Source organism: Pygocentrus nattereri, chromosome 8 (genome assembly GCF_015220715.1).
Source record: "Pygocentrus nattereri isolate fPygNat1 chromosome 8, fPygNat1.pri, whole genome shotgun sequence".
Classification (NCBI taxonomy): domain Eukaryota; kingdom Metazoa; phylum Chordata; class Actinopteri; order Characiformes; family Serrasalmidae; genus Pygocentrus; species Pygocentrus nattereri.
Genome location: NC_051218.1, coordinates 13,318,512 through 13,337,534, shown reverse-complemented (window position 1 = coordinate 13,337,534; position 19,023 = coordinate 13,318,512). Strand labels below are relative to the sequence as shown.

At 38.6% G+C, this 19,023-nt stretch overlaps 1 protein-coding gene across 5 annotated transcripts in view; it reads right to left on the bottom strand.

Annotated features, from left to right (window-relative positions):
- The window catches only part of htr4 (5-hydroxytryptamine receptor 4), an 88,847-nt gene that overhangs the window by 13,346 nt on the left and 56,478 nt on the right, over positions 1 to 19,023 (bottom strand). For 2 of the 5 annotated variants that reach the window (XR_001857235.2, XM_017689574.2), the window contains exon 7: positions 9,716 to 9,800. The exons of the other annotated variants lie outside the window; for them this stretch is intronic. Coding sequence is in view for 1 of the 2 variants with exons in the window: in XM_017689574.2 (XP_017545063.1) it covers positions 9,737 to 9,800 (64 nt within the window). In the remaining variant the exon portion in view is untranslated. The remainder of the gene's footprint in view (positions 1 to 9,715; positions 9,801 to 19,023) is intronic. 5 annotated transcript variants of the gene reach the window in all.

The following is a 19,023-nucleotide window of genomic DNA, read 5'->3' as shown; positions in this document are numbered from 1 at the left end:
TGCTGCCATGCACCATAAAAGTGAGGTCCTCACCCTCACTCATGTAACATAGGCATATTTATACAGAGCATCTAAAGTTGAAATACAGAGCAATGTAATTTATTTACTTTTTTGTAAACTGAACTGTCTCAGATTCATTTCACACCAGCCTGAGTAAGATATGTCTATTCACTGTTAATGTTTTCAGTGGTCAGGACCCCCATGGACCCTGAAAAAGCAGGTACTATTTGGGAGGTAGATCATTTTCTGCACTACAGTAACACTGACGTGGAGGTGGTGTATCAGTGTGTGTTGCACTGGTCTGAGTCGATCAGACACTGCAGTGCTACTGGAGATTGTGTCCACTCAATGTCCACTCTATTAGACATTCCAACCTCGTCAGTCCACCTTGTAAATGTAAAGTCAGAGACGATAGCTCATCTGCTGCTGCACAGTTTGTGTTGGTCATCCTCTAGTCCTTCAACAGTGGTCACAAGAAGCTGCCCACAGGAAGCTGCTGGCTGGATATTTTAGGTTGGTGGACTATTCAGCAGTGACACTGAGGTGTTTAAAAACTCCAGCAGCACTGCTGTGTCTGATCCACTCAGAGCAGCGCAACACACCCTAACACACCACAACCATGTCAGTGTTACTTCAGACCTGAGAATGATCCTCCGCCCAAATAGTACCTGTTCTGTGAGGGTCCATGGAGGTCTTGACCACTGAAGAAAAGGCAAAAAAGGAGGCTAACAAAGTATGCAGAGAAACAGTCTGTAATTGTAGACCTACAAAGTGCACCTATAAAATGTGTGGTCATCTTTGGCCAAATTACTTATGTATTTTGGAAATGAAAAGAAGTAACCACAGCCTCTACAGTAAATGATTAATTTTCTGCAAATATTAATGTACATTTACTTTATGTTTGATTTACTTAAAAATTTACAAAATGTGCATGTGCAAAAATCCAGTTGTAATGTTACAGAAGTTGTTAAGAAATAACTGACTTGTTATGGTTGTTTAGGCAGGTCAACCATGTGCTCTTTCAAGCAGCTTACTAAAAATGAAGCTAAGTGTTGCCTTAAAATCAGGAGAAAACATTAAAAGACATCTAAACACTTCCAGCCACTATCTGAATTATGATTAAGAAATGGCAGTTAAGGGGAACTGAAGAAGTCAAGGCAAGATCTGGATGACCAAGAAAACTGTCAGAGAGAACTGCTTTTATGCTGGCAAGAAAGGCAAAGCAAAACACCTACATGACCGCAAAGAACCTGCAAGAAGATTTAGTTGACACAGGAGTCATGGTGCATTGTTCTACTATGCAGTGTTCCTTGCTCAAACCAGCATCATCACAAGGAAACCTTAGCTGCGACCTCATCACAAAAGACGATGTCTAAAATATGCAAAACACCAGCTCAATAAGCCAGTACCATACTAGAAACAAATGCTGCGGACTGATGGAGTAAAAATGGAACTCTTTGGCAACAATCACCAAAAGTATGTTTGCGGAAAAAAAAAGCATTTGATGAGAAGAAGACATTGCCAGCTTTTCATCACAGGGTTGGGTCTATTATGCTCTGGGGTTGTGTAGCAGCATGTGGCAGAGAAAACATTGCGTGGGTAGATGGAAGAATGTCTTCCACTAAATATCAGCAAATTCTGGAAGCAAATGTGACACAATCAGTAAGACACTCAAGCTGAAAAGAGGCTCCTGCAACAGGACAAAAACATACCCCAAAATCCTTCTTAAACTAAATAAAGAAATGCAAGCCATGTTTGCATCTCAGTAAAAATATTTACAGTGCTCAAAACTAGTATTGGGAAACCTCTATTATATTTTTTTCAAGAATTAATTAAATTGTTTACAGACATTCTGCTTTTTATTTTTCAAAGGTATATCATTTTAGCTATATTCTTAACATATTGATCAATTCTTTGGGTACAACTGAACAATAGCAAACTAGAAAACTTGTCATCTAACCCTAACAGAAAAATGTTTAGAGACTAATCCAAGCGCCTTTGCTCAAACCAAAGATCCCCAATACTGCTCCTGGAAAGCCACCATCCAATAAACCTGACTCAAATTTTTAATTTAATTAACATTTTGAAATAGAAAACCAGAAAACCAGAATATTGAATTGAAATAATATCTCAAATATATTCTCTCTTAGTAACAAAATATCTCAAGTGTAAAAATGTACTAAAGTCTTGGAAAAAGACAGAAAGTCTTTCTTCAAAACCTGCCATGCTCTGGCCATCTAAAAGAGAGTTTTGCAAACTCATGCACTCTACGTACAGACAAATTCACACTGTCATCCAAAAGAAGTCATCACTGACACTGACACTGAATAATAAACTACATAAAGGATATAGACACTAATGTTCATGCCACTTAAGTTTAAGTATTTTTACTTGCCCTAATTAAGCTTTCAATTCATTACCATGATCTTCTTGGGTTTCAGTTAACAAACCTAGTTGTAACTGTTCTGATGGACACAGATGCATCAGTGATGACTTCAGCTGGCAAAGTAATAAATAAACAAAACATAAATTGTATTCAGAGAGTGTACCAAGACTATTTTGAGCATTGCATGTGTTTATCATTTTCAGATGAGATAAAGTGAGAAGATCTATAAAACAATCTAATTAGTGCAGCTGATATTTCCCTTTGCCTTTAAGCTTGACTTTGAAATTAATGTCATAGCTTTTCAGTGGCTTGTGCTGGGTATATAAATATATGATGATATATAACATACTGTCTATATACAATATACATGGATACAGTTTATTTTCCATTACACCACTTGAGGGACCACACACAGGCATTTGCATCAGCACTACCTGAACAAACTGCTGCTTAAATCTTCTAATTGCATAACAATTAAATTGCACACCTAAACACACATAATAATGAACTATTATCACACTGCACAAATGAGAAGAACAAAGAAGTGCACTCCAATAAACAGAACAATCTTTCCAATTGTTTACTTCAAATTGCAGTTCTAATTCCATTTTGATCAGTTCTTATAAGAGTTTGGTTTATAATTGGGTGTGTGGTGGAATCAATTTTCATAAATACAGATCACTTCTTATAGCTTTATTGTACAGCATGAATGAGAGTAGAGTGGAAAGAGCACATACCAGCAACTGACCACGCAACTGCATATTACAACATGGCGAGACCACTAACTTCTCTCAACATAAACACTTTTGTGGTTGAAAGTTGATACAGCACATCTGTGCTCTCAAGCAAGTGTCAAAAGAAAGTAAGGCTCCGTAACTTAACCCAAATTACAGCTAAAAAGCCAAAAGCTTTGTCCTTGAGAAGCACATCCATCGTCACGTCCAAGACATTGGCTCCTCTGTTTTGCAAAGATGTTAAATGTTAAGATCAGAACCACCAAGCTAATGAGGACAAACAGCATTTTGTATGACAGGCAATGGCCAGGGAAAAGGCAATGCAGTTAGCTATAAAATCAACAATCAATGAATAAGAGCACCTAAAAGTTAGAGCCAAAGTCATTGTCAAGTCAGTGCACAGAAAATCATGACAGAAAAAAAGTTAAAGGAATGCTTAGAAACTTGGGGCAAGATTGTTGCAAGTACCGTATTCTTCTTATGTAATGATTGTTCTTCCATAACGTAATGTAGCTATAAATAGACTTAGCTCTCAGGTCCCACTTTACAGGCTGATAAAAAAGAAATAATGCTGATACACACTCCAATAAATTTCAAGGCCATGCTGCTCTGCCTGTCCTATCAGATTTCAATGCAGTCTGCTGACGCTGAAGTGTTTTTGTAATGTTCACTTCTCTTTTCAACTTTAGACACTTCAGGCCCCTCTAGGCTGCTTGCTGCAAGTGATCCCAACATTCCTTTCATTGATACATTGCTCTCAGCCACTCCTTTGTTTGCTCAGAGGGGAAAGAGTAAACTTTAGCATTAAGGAAGGAGAAGTCTGCTCCATAAGACTCCATACCATATTAACGCACAATTGCTCATGTATTTTCATCGTCATCGCAGACTATGATAACATAACAGATCAAATCACATTACATATAGCACCAAAGTGACACAATTACATTAGCAGAAATGTAAAAGTGAAGCCATTGCTGATATTAGATCTGTGATGTGTTTAACTGAGCAGGGTATCAAACCCTGTGCTCCTGTAGGGAGGAGTACCTTATCCACTGTGCTATCCAGCCACTCATGAAAACACAGCATAACTGCTACTCTAACCCTAACTATGTCATTGGCAATTGAAGCAGTGGTTTTTAAACTGATCCTCAGGGCCCTCCAGGTGTTCCACCTTTTTATCCCAGCTTTAAACAAGATGACTATTCTGAATTGTATTGTATTGCATGCGTATTTCAGTAAACATTGAAATTTGGAATGCATTATTATTTAAATAATTTTAAAAAAAGGACTCTTAAGACAACTAAGACTGACTGAGGTGGTTTGATATTTACACCAAGGTAGGTGTTAATCTAAACTCTTTAAGATAAACAGATTCTCTGGTGAAGAATTTTATGGGTCTTGAGGAGTAGAATGCATAACATTTCATTGGGATACTAAAATACTAATTTACTAGTTACTAATGTAAATGTGTTGAATAGTGGTGGCTACGGTCACACGAGGCCTCTACATAGAAAAAGATGTTCAGGGAATGCTCATTTTTCTAATAGCCTCATGCTTGTAGTTGTCACTTAAGTAGCACCAAATATTTCATTATTTCTGCTGTGTGCTTTGCGCAATAGTGGATCGTGATTTTGTAAGTGTAATTTTAAAGGAGAGGTTACAGCAAGGCATTTTTAGTACACTAACAGCAGGATAATGCACATCGAAATGGACAATATTGTCATTAGTGTTATCTACAGCTGAATAAACTTCTGGGTCTGTACATGCTGCTCTTCTAGCAATATGTACTGTACATATTGCAACTGTATAGTTTAGTTTATCGCTTCTTACATTATCACTGCAATATCCAACTACCTTATTGCACATTGCATTTTATGTCCATATTGTGCAGGGTAATACTTACCCTGTACACTGGGCAGTGTACATACCAACTTGAACAAATACAAACAACCCTTTTGCACACATTAAAATAGAGAGCAGAGCAGTAAACTTTATTAATGAGGGCCATTTTGGTGGTAGTTCAGTACATATGGCAGTACCATTCAAAGAGCTATGACAACCAAGATGCTTATAGCTCTGTAAATGGCGCTGCTATCTGCACCACGCAATTCGAGTTCTTCATGGGCCTTTGTTGGGTTTTCCTGTTCCTTGGGCATGCCATACGTAGAGGAGCAGTCAAGGAGAAAAAGACAGATTATACATGCAACACCATATTATTCAGTCTCTTCAAACAAATCAAAACAAAATGAAGGCTGCTTGTGTCTCTGCTGTGAGAATGAAGCATCAGGATAAAGAGACGCAGACAGAATCATCCTTTTGAACTCTTAGTTGAGTCTGTATGCAACCCAGCATTTTGTAGACATGCAACTGAACAAATTTAGTTTATCCGCTGTCTGAAATGATAGGAAAATAAATGAAACAATAAAAGATCAAATAATGTTCACTTGACTTCTGTGTATATTTACAAATGACAAATGCAATTATCTTACAAAGCAGCTACCATGCATCACATGGAAAAAAAAATTAATGGAGCGCCACTTCAAATAGCACACTAGGAATGCTAGAATAGCTGAACAAATGTCAAACATGCACATATTTGAAGCTCAAGGCTCCTTCAAGGTTTTCCTGAAAGCCACTGCTTCATTCTGCTGGTTTAGGTTTCAACTCATTTTTCACGGCAGAGGCAGATCCAACCAAAACGTACTTCCTTATGTAAGAAGAAAAAAATACCTAGAGCACGCTTCTTGAAAAGTGGCCTTCTGTTTCTCTCTCTTCATTGTGACACCAAATTGCTGGTGTTTACTAAACAACTCTTTATTTTTTCTATGAAGGTCTTGTCTTACTTTTGTGGTCTAGTTATAACTGAATAACAAATCTTGTAACAGAACAAAAGTTTTGAAGTTTGTCACATTTGTTTCTGTTATTCTGTTATTTCAAGCTATCCAGCATCACGAAAAGGAAAAATATTCTCAAGAACAAAAAAGACAAAAAACAGAACTGCTACACAAGAAGCAAGAACTGTTAGAATTCAAAATCTGAAATGTACAGGTTTTTATATTATTCCTTATTTGTTTTTGTTTTCAGAATTCTATGTTTTTATATTTTATTAACAGCTTTTCCCCCTTTTTTCAATTGTAATGCTTTCCTGATTTTATGCTTTTGTATTGTTTTTTTTTCTATTAAACATTTATGATATGCAATTTTTTGTTTCATTTACACTGTTTTGCTAGTTTATTTCAAGTGAGACACTACAGATAAGTAGGGTTATTTTGTAGTATATAATCTTTCATTCACTCTAGCTAGTACTATATTGAGAAATCCTTCTGTAATATCCTTCGGAATAGGATTAGGAACAGGATTTGCAATGTAATGAAATTCTATGCAATGTAGAGAAATAATTTCAAGAATCGGCCTCAGAATTGCATTACCCAGTGATAAAACATGCACTATTTGTGTGAATGCTGTCATTAGTACTTAGGAAAGAGACTTGGATGTTCTGTCTAGATTAACCAGGAATCTCTAATACTTGACACAGCATGGTTCTGCCAAGTGTGGTAAAGCTAAGCGCTCAAATAAGTTGCTGACCTTGGAAAATACAGTTAGATGTGGAAGTGGAAGTGAGCTGATCTAAACACACTGAAATAAATATGTTCGTGCTCAGTTTTGACATTTTTATAATTACAGTGTAAGAGAAGACTTGTTATAGAGTGCAATTTATCCAAAAATCGGAAAGATCATCATTTCTGCCTGTGGTGTGGGGCCCAGAATATGAGCTGCAGGATTATGTATGAAAAGTGCTACATAAATTAAGTAAAATTAAACAGGTTACACACATTATTGAATATACAAGCACAAAATGAGGAAGATTTAGTCCACAGATACCAGTAGTGGCTGGACTATCACAGTTAAAACAAAAGAACGGTCAGTGGTGAATGAGAATGTCATTCTCTCTTAACTTTATCTTAGACTTTGATATAGACCAGGCGTTTCTTGTCAAGCACTGATTGCAATCGATATAGTGGCTCTCGCTGAAAGTCAGTGATGTTGTCAGTTCCAAACCCACCACCCCTCGCGCTCCCCCTACCTCACATCGCAAGTGTCCCCAGATAACACGGCAATGTCAATGCCTGAGCCCATACACACATACAGCCTCCAATATGACATCTGCACTGCTAAATTTAGCAGCGATGTGAGCTGCTCTCGGTAAGTTCAGTCTCTTTGTTTCCACTATCATGGGCAAAGTGACGATTGATTGAGTGTGATTGCACTGACTCAAATGAACAAGGACTGAAGTCCTGGAGCACTTCATAGTTTTTAGAAGCAATTTATATCTTGGGACAGACAATAGGATGAGTGGCTGGGCTTCTAAGTCTATAGTGGGTGGCATGTAGCCGTGGGAGGTCCATGGTAGTGGGTATGTGTGTACGGCACACTAAACAAAGCAATCTTTTTTGTCCACAGTGAAAAGATCATTGAGATTGAATGCTGGACCGTAATTTTCTCACAAACCTACACTTAATTGGCATCTCCTCAATAGAACATTTTGTCTGGTGAGACCAGTGGTTCTAGTATTGAAAGATGTTATGGAATAATTGTTTTTGAGAGACCAATGACGATTGCTTGATGCCATAATTATTTAGTTTACTCATGCAGATGATCTTGATAGTTTCTAGATATGGCTTTCTAGGAGAGTGTGCTGAGACCCACCACATGTGAGTGTGTAACAAAGAATACATAATGCATATTACATGGACAGGGCCTAACTGGCAGGCACAAAGTTTTATTATTATTTTCTATAACCTAACAGGGCATGTGACAATACGGTATTTTAAAAATATTACTTTAAAAATAACTAACTGATCTGATTTAGCAATTACAGTAGTAAATGCTGGCATAAGTAATATAAATATATATACAAATACATATAATGAGAGAGAGAGAGAGAGAGAGAGAGAGAGAAGGACAAAGACAGATTTAGAGCAGTGGACTCTACATATATAGAGATATATAAAGAGAAAGTGTCCTCATTGGTACACAAGCAGAATGTGTCAAATAAATAAGCAACAAGCAAACTCCTTCAAGGAAATCTACCCAATAGCTCTTCATAAAGAAAGCTTCAAAATAGTATTTCACTACTCACTCCACGTTCACAGCTAAAATAATAAGAATAATTCGATTTTATGTTTCTATATTTAATGGATTTGAATACATCTATGTGATGGCTGGGGGCATCTGAGAAACATGAAAAGTTGACTGTATTAATGGTTGTTTGTAAGTATTGTGTATAAAATTTTTATTAAACTTCATGTATAATCGTTATATATTTTGTTCATATTATATTATATTCTTCAGGCTCCATATCATGAAAAAATGTCCTTTTTTTTTCAAATAAAGGGGTCTGAGGTATGTAAACATTGTCAAGGTTTCAATATATGGAAACTATGGTGCCTATTTGAATCAATTATTTTTGTGATGTCATATGAACCAACATTCACACCTATCAGCCTATTCAGTCAACAGTTTAGCCCCACCTATTCATACTAAAGTTATATAGAGTGTTTCAGCTGTGTTTTTTGAATGAGGCACAATACAGGACAGCTCATTTATCCTATATCAGTCTTAAAGGCACAGTAACAAAAACACCCTTAATTCTAAATGATAATGAGAGGTTGGAAAATTGTTACAAAAAAAGAAATCAAGACTGTTTTGGTACATAACATCACACAAATGATATAAGTGGACCTCAAGGGAAAAAATAAAATATAAGAATGGTGTAGCCAAACCAGCTCTTGGATAGTATCTACAAGAAGAGATTTGGAAATTAAACAAACATACTGTCCTACATAAAATCACTACTTATCGTCTTTATGTTTTTTGTACTTATTCTAATATTTGTGTTTTTTGAGCAAATAAAGACTTACTGTCCAGATAAATATAATTTCTGACATCCCAAAAACTTTTGCACAGTAGTTTATATAGCAATGCAATGAACAGCAAACACAGTGAATAGCATCTGGAAATGCAGCTGCATAACCCATGAAATCAGTACTGATCATCTAGGGCAATGACTCTAGCTTGATTAATTTAATTACATATTTACTGTGATGAACATGGGCCCTCATAAGATTGTGTGTATGCTACATCAAGTATCTGATAATGAAATCCGGCTTATTCCCCTAGAGACCATAATCTATGTTTACAAGCACACTTGGCATGTCAAGTTGCTATTCACTGAGGTCGTGGTGAGCAAAAAGGCTGTGAATGCAGAAGGAATTATATATCTTTAAAGATCATCAGCGTGTGAAATTGGCCACAATGAGTCACCAGAAGAGCCAGTGGTTTTCTGAGAGTCCAAAGTGTAAGTACCTTAACAAAGAAGCCTTCGTACAAAGAAACATACAAGTAAAACACTCCCGCTGGCTCACTCTTACATACACATTCTTAATGTAATATAAAATTATAATCAGACTTCTCATTGACCCAGAATACGACAGTGTCAAGGACAGAAGTGGAAGGACAGCATGCAGAGAGGAGAGGCGTGTGTGTTTATGTGTGTGTGTGTGTGTGTGTGTGTGTGTGTGTGTGAAAGACTCACTTGCGAGCTCCTCACACAGAACTAGACAGGAACAGGTCTAGTGTTGCAGAACCAGAGCAGGAGTTTGGAGGCAGAGGAGCAGCCACTGCAGCAGAGCAGAACAGGGGGCAGCAGAGAGCCACGCACACACAGGACATTAGAGGAAAAGGAGAGATGGAAGAGAAAAGAAGAAAAGCAGGTTAATACACCCCCAAGACTGCAATAGTGTTGCCATGTGCTATTGTGTGCGAAGAAAAAGAAAGACAGATAATCATTAGGATTTTACCGAGCCCTGATGCTGACATCCCTTCTGAGAAAAAAATGCATGAGCACAACTAACTAAGGCATGGGAACTATTCTAATGCCTTGCCAGGATAGTTAAGTCATGCATATGACTTAGCAGAGTGTACGAATGATCCCACATCTTACTGAGTCATGGCCACAACTTCACTGTAACAACTTCGTTATTCTGTCTCTGCATCTTACTAAGGCTTGGCCACACATTATTTTATTAAAACTGGATGTCACCAGTGGGGTTTTGTAGGATTTTGATACTGGTGATACATGGCTTATTTTAAGGCTAATGATTAAAAAAATGCTTATCATCATTTTACATCAATAATCAATTCATCCATCAATTAGTAGTGATGAACGATTGGAATCGCACAAGATCGGAATAAGCAGATTTTCACTCCAAATGCGCAACTGGCAAACACGAAATATATAAATAAATAACCTGACCCTTCACACGAGCCATGTGTGTCCATGCTGCTGCAACAGCTTTACTAAAATGTTGTAGCATAAGTGCGCTAGACTCGTTGTGCTAAAAAGCCAGTTGCTTCCTACTTTTGAAGTAGCACTTTATTTGATTCATGTTTTTTAAATAGGCAACTGATAAATTATTTATTTTAGAATATAAAATGCCTACTAGGCCCATTCGAGCACAGATACTCTTATTTATATTACGACTTTATATATCTTTTATCCTACACAGTGTGAGCTTTGGGTTTAAAAAAGGCTAAATAATTTGGCTAAAAAATAATCTGATTTGGCTGTAAAGAAACAAGAATAACAACCAGTCACGAAAGTTTTAAATAGGTGTGTCCCCACCAATTAGTCACGCAATAAATCAATCAGTGCCTGAAGCAACCAACCAATAAATCAAGTAAACAATTAATCAGTCCAGTATTCATTAAATCAATCAAATAAATCAGAAAGCAAGGACATCAGTATTGACTGTGGCCATTGCCAATGCACAATAACATAATACATTTTTCTGAACAAACACAAGTAAGTAAAACTAAGTAATTCCATCCATCCATCCATCCATCCATCCATTTTCTAAGCCGCTTCTCCGTCAGGGTCGCGGGGGGATGCTGGAGCCTATCCCAGCAGTCTTCGGGTGAAAGGCAGAATACACCCTGGACAGGTCTAAGTAATTCCATCCAGACAATATGTAATTCATTATAGCACAGTATCCAAGACGATTTTGCTTTACAAACATTGTTTACCCAACTATATTTTATTAATATCAATCAATCAATATGATCATTTAATGCCTGCAAGCTAACAACCTGCCCAAGCTAAAACACAGATCTTGTCCTAGCATTCAGGATGGTCACTTAAAATACACCCAGTCTAAGGCCCTTCATTTGTTGCTTTAATAACAGACTCACCACACAAATTGCTCATAAAGGTCATTGCTAATAATGGAGCTGAAATGGCTCAGAAGTGCTCGAGCAAATACAGAGAAAGCTAATTGACACACAAATAGCTGCCATGACTCACTTTTTTCTCTTCTCACAGAGGTTATCGTTTGCCACACGCTAAAAGATCCATGATGCCGTGCAAAAGTGCCACAACAGATGCACTTGTGCTTCTATTGATCTCAATTCTATAGGAAAAGACTTGCTCTGATTCACAGCAATACCAACTGCTAACAGCAGAACCAAATTAACCCTGACGAAAGCAGTACAAGATGCTGAAATGGACTGAATTGTTCAGTTTGTTTATGGTTTGTTTATTGTTAGGCTTGTCTGGGATATAGTGGCATCTGTTCCCTGTGCAGAACACATGGCCAGAGAGCTCTTGGTAATGTAGAGTTTAACATCATGACGTCCTCCAACCTCAGTCATGGCATGGCATGGCATGTACACTTACATGAGAGCCTTTAGGTCTCTCTCACACAACCCAGTATTATTGTTCAACTGAAAATGAGAGAAAATAAAGTAGTATTTTTTTATCCTTTTAATTTCTTATTTACACAGAAACTGGCCATAATTAAGTAATTTCATCTATATTTAATTGTACATCTGCTCATGAATTCACAAAGCAATACAAATATTTCACAGAATTTAATTGGAGGGCTATTGAATTATTGTACTCTGTTTCGATAATCAAATGAAATAAATAAAATTCTAAAAAGAGCATGATGTGAACACATGCATGTTTTTGAGCAGATGAGACGTGACTGGGACTGTGGAGCACAAGTCTTTGTTTTCTTGTTTTTTTTTTCTATCCATATGTGCCGTCATCTCCTTTGATCCATGTCATCAAATCCCTGTTTCATTTTGGGAAAGTTTATCAAAGATCAAATCAATCAGGGTACACAGCTTTGCTCCATTCACTCTTAAGAGCTGACACATGTGTGCCATTGTTTCAAACTGAGCCCACAACAGGCAAACATCCGGCGCTGAGTGAGAGAGGGAGCGATGAGACTACACTGAATTAGGATTACATATGCTTATCATCAAATTCTGGGCCAAGTTTACAGAGTCCCGCACACTTCATCAAAGCTGAACCAATAAAATTTCCTCAGGATAAGTTGCTTTACTGTGACTTGATATGGTGGAGATATTATCATGACCATGCTCCGGATGATAATCTTGGGTAGAATTTTGCTCATTTCAGTCACATCGCATGGTTCAAATAGCAAGCCTAACCTCATCATATGTGGCAATTCACAGGTGTTAGGCAACTATAGTGACAACTATATCAGTTAGTAAAACACAGTTTAAATAAAAGTATTGGGGCTGGCTTTGCAGGCCTGGATTAATTCAGTTGTAATTTTAATTAGGCTGTCAAAACTAACAAATGATTTAAATATTTTTACAATAAATCACTACTGCCACACAGGTTTTCTAATGCTATTAAGGCATTGTCCTAGTTTAAACCTCTGAACCATTTGTAATTGTCAGGGCTAAAGCCCAGCTGCTCACATGCTGCATGCTGCTATCATAAAATCTACAATTGTAGCACTCTTTCAGTTACAACTTTGAAAGCAATAGCTTTATCATCTTCAGCAGACCATGCTGGACAGTGCTCACGAAAGACCTAAAGATAAATCAATGAGCAGGAACAATGACAAAGCAGAAATATACAGCTAAACTCAAGAGTCTCCACTGTAACAAAGATACAAAAGCTGTACAAACGAGAACGAGAGTGAGAGGCTACAATCAAGGAGTAGTTGATATGATATAACTTAAGTTAATGCATTGCTTTTTAACAGGGAAAATGTAAGCACATAAGAAAACTGACAAATACCACAGGTATCTTTGTGGAGAAGTGTGAATTGTTTTCACAACAGGGGGTCCTCACCCCCTGCACCACCCTCCACCCGTCACCCATCATTGCTCACTAGCAGTCATAGAGTCAAAGTGATGTGTGGCTGGCTTTACAGGTCTCACAGGAAGCTCATGCTAGCCTTCGCACTGATAGCATGGGTGGAATTGGAGACAACTATACTGGTGTGAAAATTGAGTCAAAAAAATATATATATATTCCACCCGATTACAGTGATTAAAAATATTGAGTCAATTCTTTTGATTCAGCCAGTCGAATGGCCACTAGGGGGCCTGCAGAAAGAGGCTGCGATCATTATTGGTCAGAAAAGTTTCATATTAGTCTGGCCCTAGTTTGACTGTGCAGGAGTCAAGGCTCATAACTCTGAGCTATAAAGCCATGATGTATTTTGAAGGGCTCTGCGTGGAAGGCACGCTATAATAGACAGTCTGTTGGCTTCGCAAGTTCACAACTGCTGTTGCTCTGAGGCATGCTGGAAGACCGGCTGTCATCACTGTGGCTCTGTGTGTGGGGTAAGACACTGAACCAGACCGTACCGCCACACACACACACACACACAGACAAACACTAAGACTATATATCATAGTTGCTCCAGCACAGCTAATGTATAAAACTCCTGTTGGTTTAAAGAGTGCCACCCGGGTGTTATGTGGCCAACCTCCTTTTCACATACCTCCCCTGCGCTCACGTTCCTGCAGAGTAAATCTTCTCTGCAATCATACCACAAGCTTTCATCCTCTCTCTCACAGACACGCAAGACAGGATTGGGCTTCCAGGAATGTCTTTTCTTTTCCATACTCATTAGGGTGAAAACAGGACATGTCTGTGAGGGAGATGGTCTCTTCCACTGGGGCCAAAGCTTTGGCAATGTCATCTCGTCGCTAGAGCTTAAGTGTGTGGGTCTCTTTGCTGTGCCCTATCATATGTTTATGAGCAAGGGATGTCAATGGAATTTATCAACTGCAGCAAAGAAGCCTTGGAGACTCCTGTGCAGTGTCAGAGTGTTATACCTCCAAGGGTTTCACATTTCAAATGGGTTAGTGGCTCTGTTGAATAGAAAAAAAAATAAATGGCACCAATCTGATACCTAGTACTGGTATCAAGCCAATGCCAGCAGAAAATGGTGGATTAGATATAGAAACAGAGAAATAATAAAATAAAATGTAATACAGTTCTATAACAAATTTAGCTCAAAACATCACAGATTTGCTCACAGAGTAGCACAACACAATGTAAAGCAAAGTATTTCATGTGATTACTACAGTATCCACATGTAACCTAACAAAAGAACAAATAGGTAGCTGAGCATTATACTAAAAAAGTGACAAAGCAATGTTTTTTTTGTGTGTTTTTATGAAAGAGGATAACTGAAAAAAATATTTATTTCATGTCATGTTCTTTTGACTTAAACTGACCATCATTTATTAGTGATTAATAGTTAACTTACAAACTTGTAAATATTGTACTCACTTTAGCTGAGAAATACCAACATATCCACATCAGCGGAGGTCAATCTATTAAGCAGTCAGACCAGAGGCTAAGAACACACTGGAGTGCCTGATATGCATAAGTAGCGTCCGGCCACAGTTAGCCTAATGCGCTATTGTTTTTCCACCAATGAAGAGGATTTATGTCCGATGCTGTTAATGTGCTGTTGTGTTGTTGTGGGGCTAGCGATGGGAAGTAGGTTCCAAAATATTCAATTTTTTGTATCCGACATGTCTAGGTGCTGGGGTTGCTTGGCCAGTGACTCGAAATGGATTTTCCTCTTGTCACTGTGATCTGTAGATACCCGAAAATATTGTGTAAAGTAAATTTAGGAGGGTTTGAGCTCTGCTATATCTCTTTATCCTACAGCTCTGGCACTTCTTCTTCTTCTTTCGGCTGCTCCCTTCAGGGGTCGCCACAGCGGATCATCTGCCTCCATCTTGCCCTATCCACTGCCTCCTCTACTTTTACACCAACCATCTCCATGTCCACCTTCACTACATCCATAAACCTTCTCTGAGGTCTACCTCTTCTCCTTCTACCCAGCAGCTCCATCTCCAACATTCTTTGACCAATATATCCACTATTCCTCCTCAACACATGTCCAAACCATCTCAACCTGGCCTCTCTGGCTTTATCTCCAAACTACTCCACCTTCACTGTCCCTCTGATCTGCTCATTTCTAGTCTTGTCCAGCCTTGTCACTCCCAACGAAAATCTCAGCATCTTCATCTCCGCCACCTCCAGCTCAGCTTCCTGTCTTTTAGACAGAGCCACAGTCTCCAAACCATACATCATAGCAGGACGCACTGCTGTCTTGTAAACCTTCCCTTTCACTCTTGCTGCTATCCTTCTGTCACACATCAGCCCTGACACCGAAAGTGTGCCTTGCTACACTTTCCCCTGGTACCACTTTACAATCTCCAAGCTCCTTTAGGTGGCATCTCCTGCTAAAGATATAATCCACCTGTGTGCACCTCCCTCCACTCTTGTATGTTCTTCCCTCTTCTGAAAATACGTGTTCACCGCAGCCATTTCCACTCTCTTTGCAAAATGTACAACCATCTGATCTTCTGCATTTCTGTCTTTCACACCATACATACCCAGCACCTCTTCATCCCCTCTGTTCCCTTCACCAACATGTCCATTGAAGTCTGCACCAATCACCAATCTCTCCTCTCTAGGGACACCATCTACCACTTCATCCATCTTTCTCCAAAATTCCTCTTTCTCCTCTAACTGACAACCAACCTGTGGAGCATATGAACTGACCACAATCAAAATTGCACTATCAACCTCCAACTTCAGGCTCATGATCCTGTCTGACACTCTCTTTACATCCAGAACACTTTTCACAAGCTGTTCCTTTAGGATTATCCCTACTCCATTTCTCTTCCTCTCTACACCATGATAGAACATCCTACAGCTCTGGCACTATCTGTTGAAATTAACTGGAGTCGAGGAAGTCGACTTCAGAAACATCTCAAAGTAGGGCTTCCTGAACAAGTCTTTAAGTTCAATGACAAATAATTGCTTTTTAACTGAAAGCAATGGTTGGACATTTATGCATTTGTTGGTTAATAGTCGATCAGTTAACCAAACATCTCCAGCTGTTAGCTATATTAGCTATGTTAGCCTGTGGAGTAGTAGTGTTTGCTTGAGCATTCTGATCTTGGCAGTTTTAGATGGCCTCTTTGAATTAAGTGTTTTAGTTAAAAAAAAATGTAAAGCACAGCAGTTTTAAAGAAAAAAAATCAGACCAGTGTCAACCAGTCCTCAAGATTTCATTATCTGTTATCAGAAAAGAAAAAGTGGTATCATGCCTTCTCTAATTTCACCTTACCTGACATTTACTGATGTGTGCCTGACATGTTTAGATGATGACGCAAGCTCTATCTGTAGAAGCTTTTAGATTTCACTGATACATGGAAAGAGTTCCAGCCTGTCATTAATGATTGAGTCTCTCTATTAAACCAAACCCTAACCTTTGTGTGTAAATCTTAATAGACATAATTTATGGAGCAAAGAAACAGCCAGAGGAGCTGGAGCCTAAAGCCCAACACAAACAGCACTTCTTTTGGCGTTATGTTGAGCCCTCTGTCTGGCCTCGGCCAGCTCACTGAGCTTTTAGCAGAGAAACATTTTCCTGGGAACTGTCTATACATTAGGCCTGGCCCATGTGAATCTGTTGGGAGTCTAGGGGAATATTAGGTGCTAAAACAGAGGCCTAATAATACGCCCATGAGAGCATGTTATTAGTCATGCTTAGGGAAAAATTAAGAGGGTAATAAATCAAATAGAGTGCAGAGATTAAATCAAGGGCCTGGGGGTTGCGCATTTCTGTTATTAAAACGTCTCCATTACTGTACTCTCTCCTAAATCCGCCCGCCGGGTGTGCACATCTCAGACGGCCTCTTTATTGTAGTGAAAAGGACAGACTGTGCACTATGCAAAGCATTTTTCTCTAAAGAGGCTCCTAAGGCATATTATGTAAATGCTAATACAGTGAATAGGACTCATTAGTTAAGCCTTACTTTAATCATAAACCTGGCTAAGTTTATTAGCTGTCAATGAACTGCACTGTTGATATGAAGGCTCAGGCTTAAGTAAAAATCTCATAGAGTGAGATAAGAAGATTATCAGATGTTGTAGTAGGGCTATGATTAATTGCACATGTCTGAGAAAAGGATAAAAACCCATTAGAAACAGACATTTACTGTAACAGACCATGAGATGACCTAGGCATCAAGGGACACATTCGGAGTGATCATTAAGTTATCAGAGTGGCAGTTCCTAGCCCCTAAAAGTCCGTAACACAATGCTGTTGATAACCTTAAGAAAGAGGACAGACTAAAGAGCCTTTGGAAAAAAGAGCTGAGAAGCTGAAAAGTGACAGTGCACTACTGTGCAACATTTTTGTTGCTCAGATTAAACCATAGGTGCAATGATGATAATGACAGTAAACTACGACCAGAAATGAATAATGTATTACACATACATTTAGTAATTAATGGCAGTGACTACTGAAAAACTGTTACAGTTTTGCCCAAAGAACCAGCTAATGCTCTAAATCAGAGGTAGCCATAAGTTCAGCATTGGGCAGCATTGAGCCCAGATATAATACAACACATTGCACAGGAGACATAAAATACCAAGAACCTTTTTGTGACATTTGTCTACAAAAAATGAATGAAACACTTATCATTGTTTGAGATTCAGACTAGCAAGTAAAATGCAAACACTCCAAGGTCGGGCCATGGTTTGGCTTATAGGAAGTCTTCCTCAGAGTGAAAAAGTGATAGTGAAAAATGTCTAAAAAATGTCCAAAATTGTCCAACAATTTGCGCTGACTACACATGAAGACATGCAATAAACCACACACTGCAGCATGGTTGTTAAAAAAATCTTAAGCTAGATGCAGACATTACTAAAATAAGAGGCTAATTTTGCCATAGACGTTATTATAACTCTAAGAGGTAGGTTTGTATCCAGAGGAAGATATAAAGAGAAGCACTCCTGTTCCAAGAGGCCTGTAGACAAATTGACCTATCCCTCCTCTGGCTGTAGCCTCTTGCTTGCACTTCTACACCAGCAATACAATGTGTCATTGGTGAAAAACAAGCTAAAGGTTAAATAATTAAGAAAGAGAGCGCAAGGCCGTGTTTAGATCTGTGTCATCGGCTGTAATGGGGCTGGAACTCTTTAAGTTCATCTGGCTGGCCCTGAGCTCCCAGCATAGCGTAACTCTGCCAGAGCCGAGGCTTCGGAAAGCAGCTGCTTGGAGATTCCTGCATGCTTCACCACAGTGTTTATCGGCCAGATTAACATGTTGACAGCCTCACCGTTTGGAAACGGTCCTGCGATTTATGTCTGGGACATGTTTCCAAGTACTGGAACACAAAGAGTGGCAGGACGTTATGAGGAGGGTTCATGGGCAGCTGGGCTGTCCAACCTGGACAATTTTTTTTTTTTACCAGGGTTTGTTCAGGCATGGCAAAAGGTTCTTTGAAAAGGAACAAACATCCATATGTTTTACTTCTTAAAAAAAAAGATTTTCAGCAGTTCTCCAGTGGAATTGTTTAGTGCCTTGACTGACAACTTTGCCACTAACAATGAGAAATGAAATTCCACTTGAAGCTGACACTAAGACTTCAGTCTGTGGTGGATGTCAACTCAGTCAGTTCACTCAGAGGCCAGAGAAAGAAGCATTCTTGCTCCATGGTTCAGTATTTATTTTAAGTCCTATTACACCATGCTAC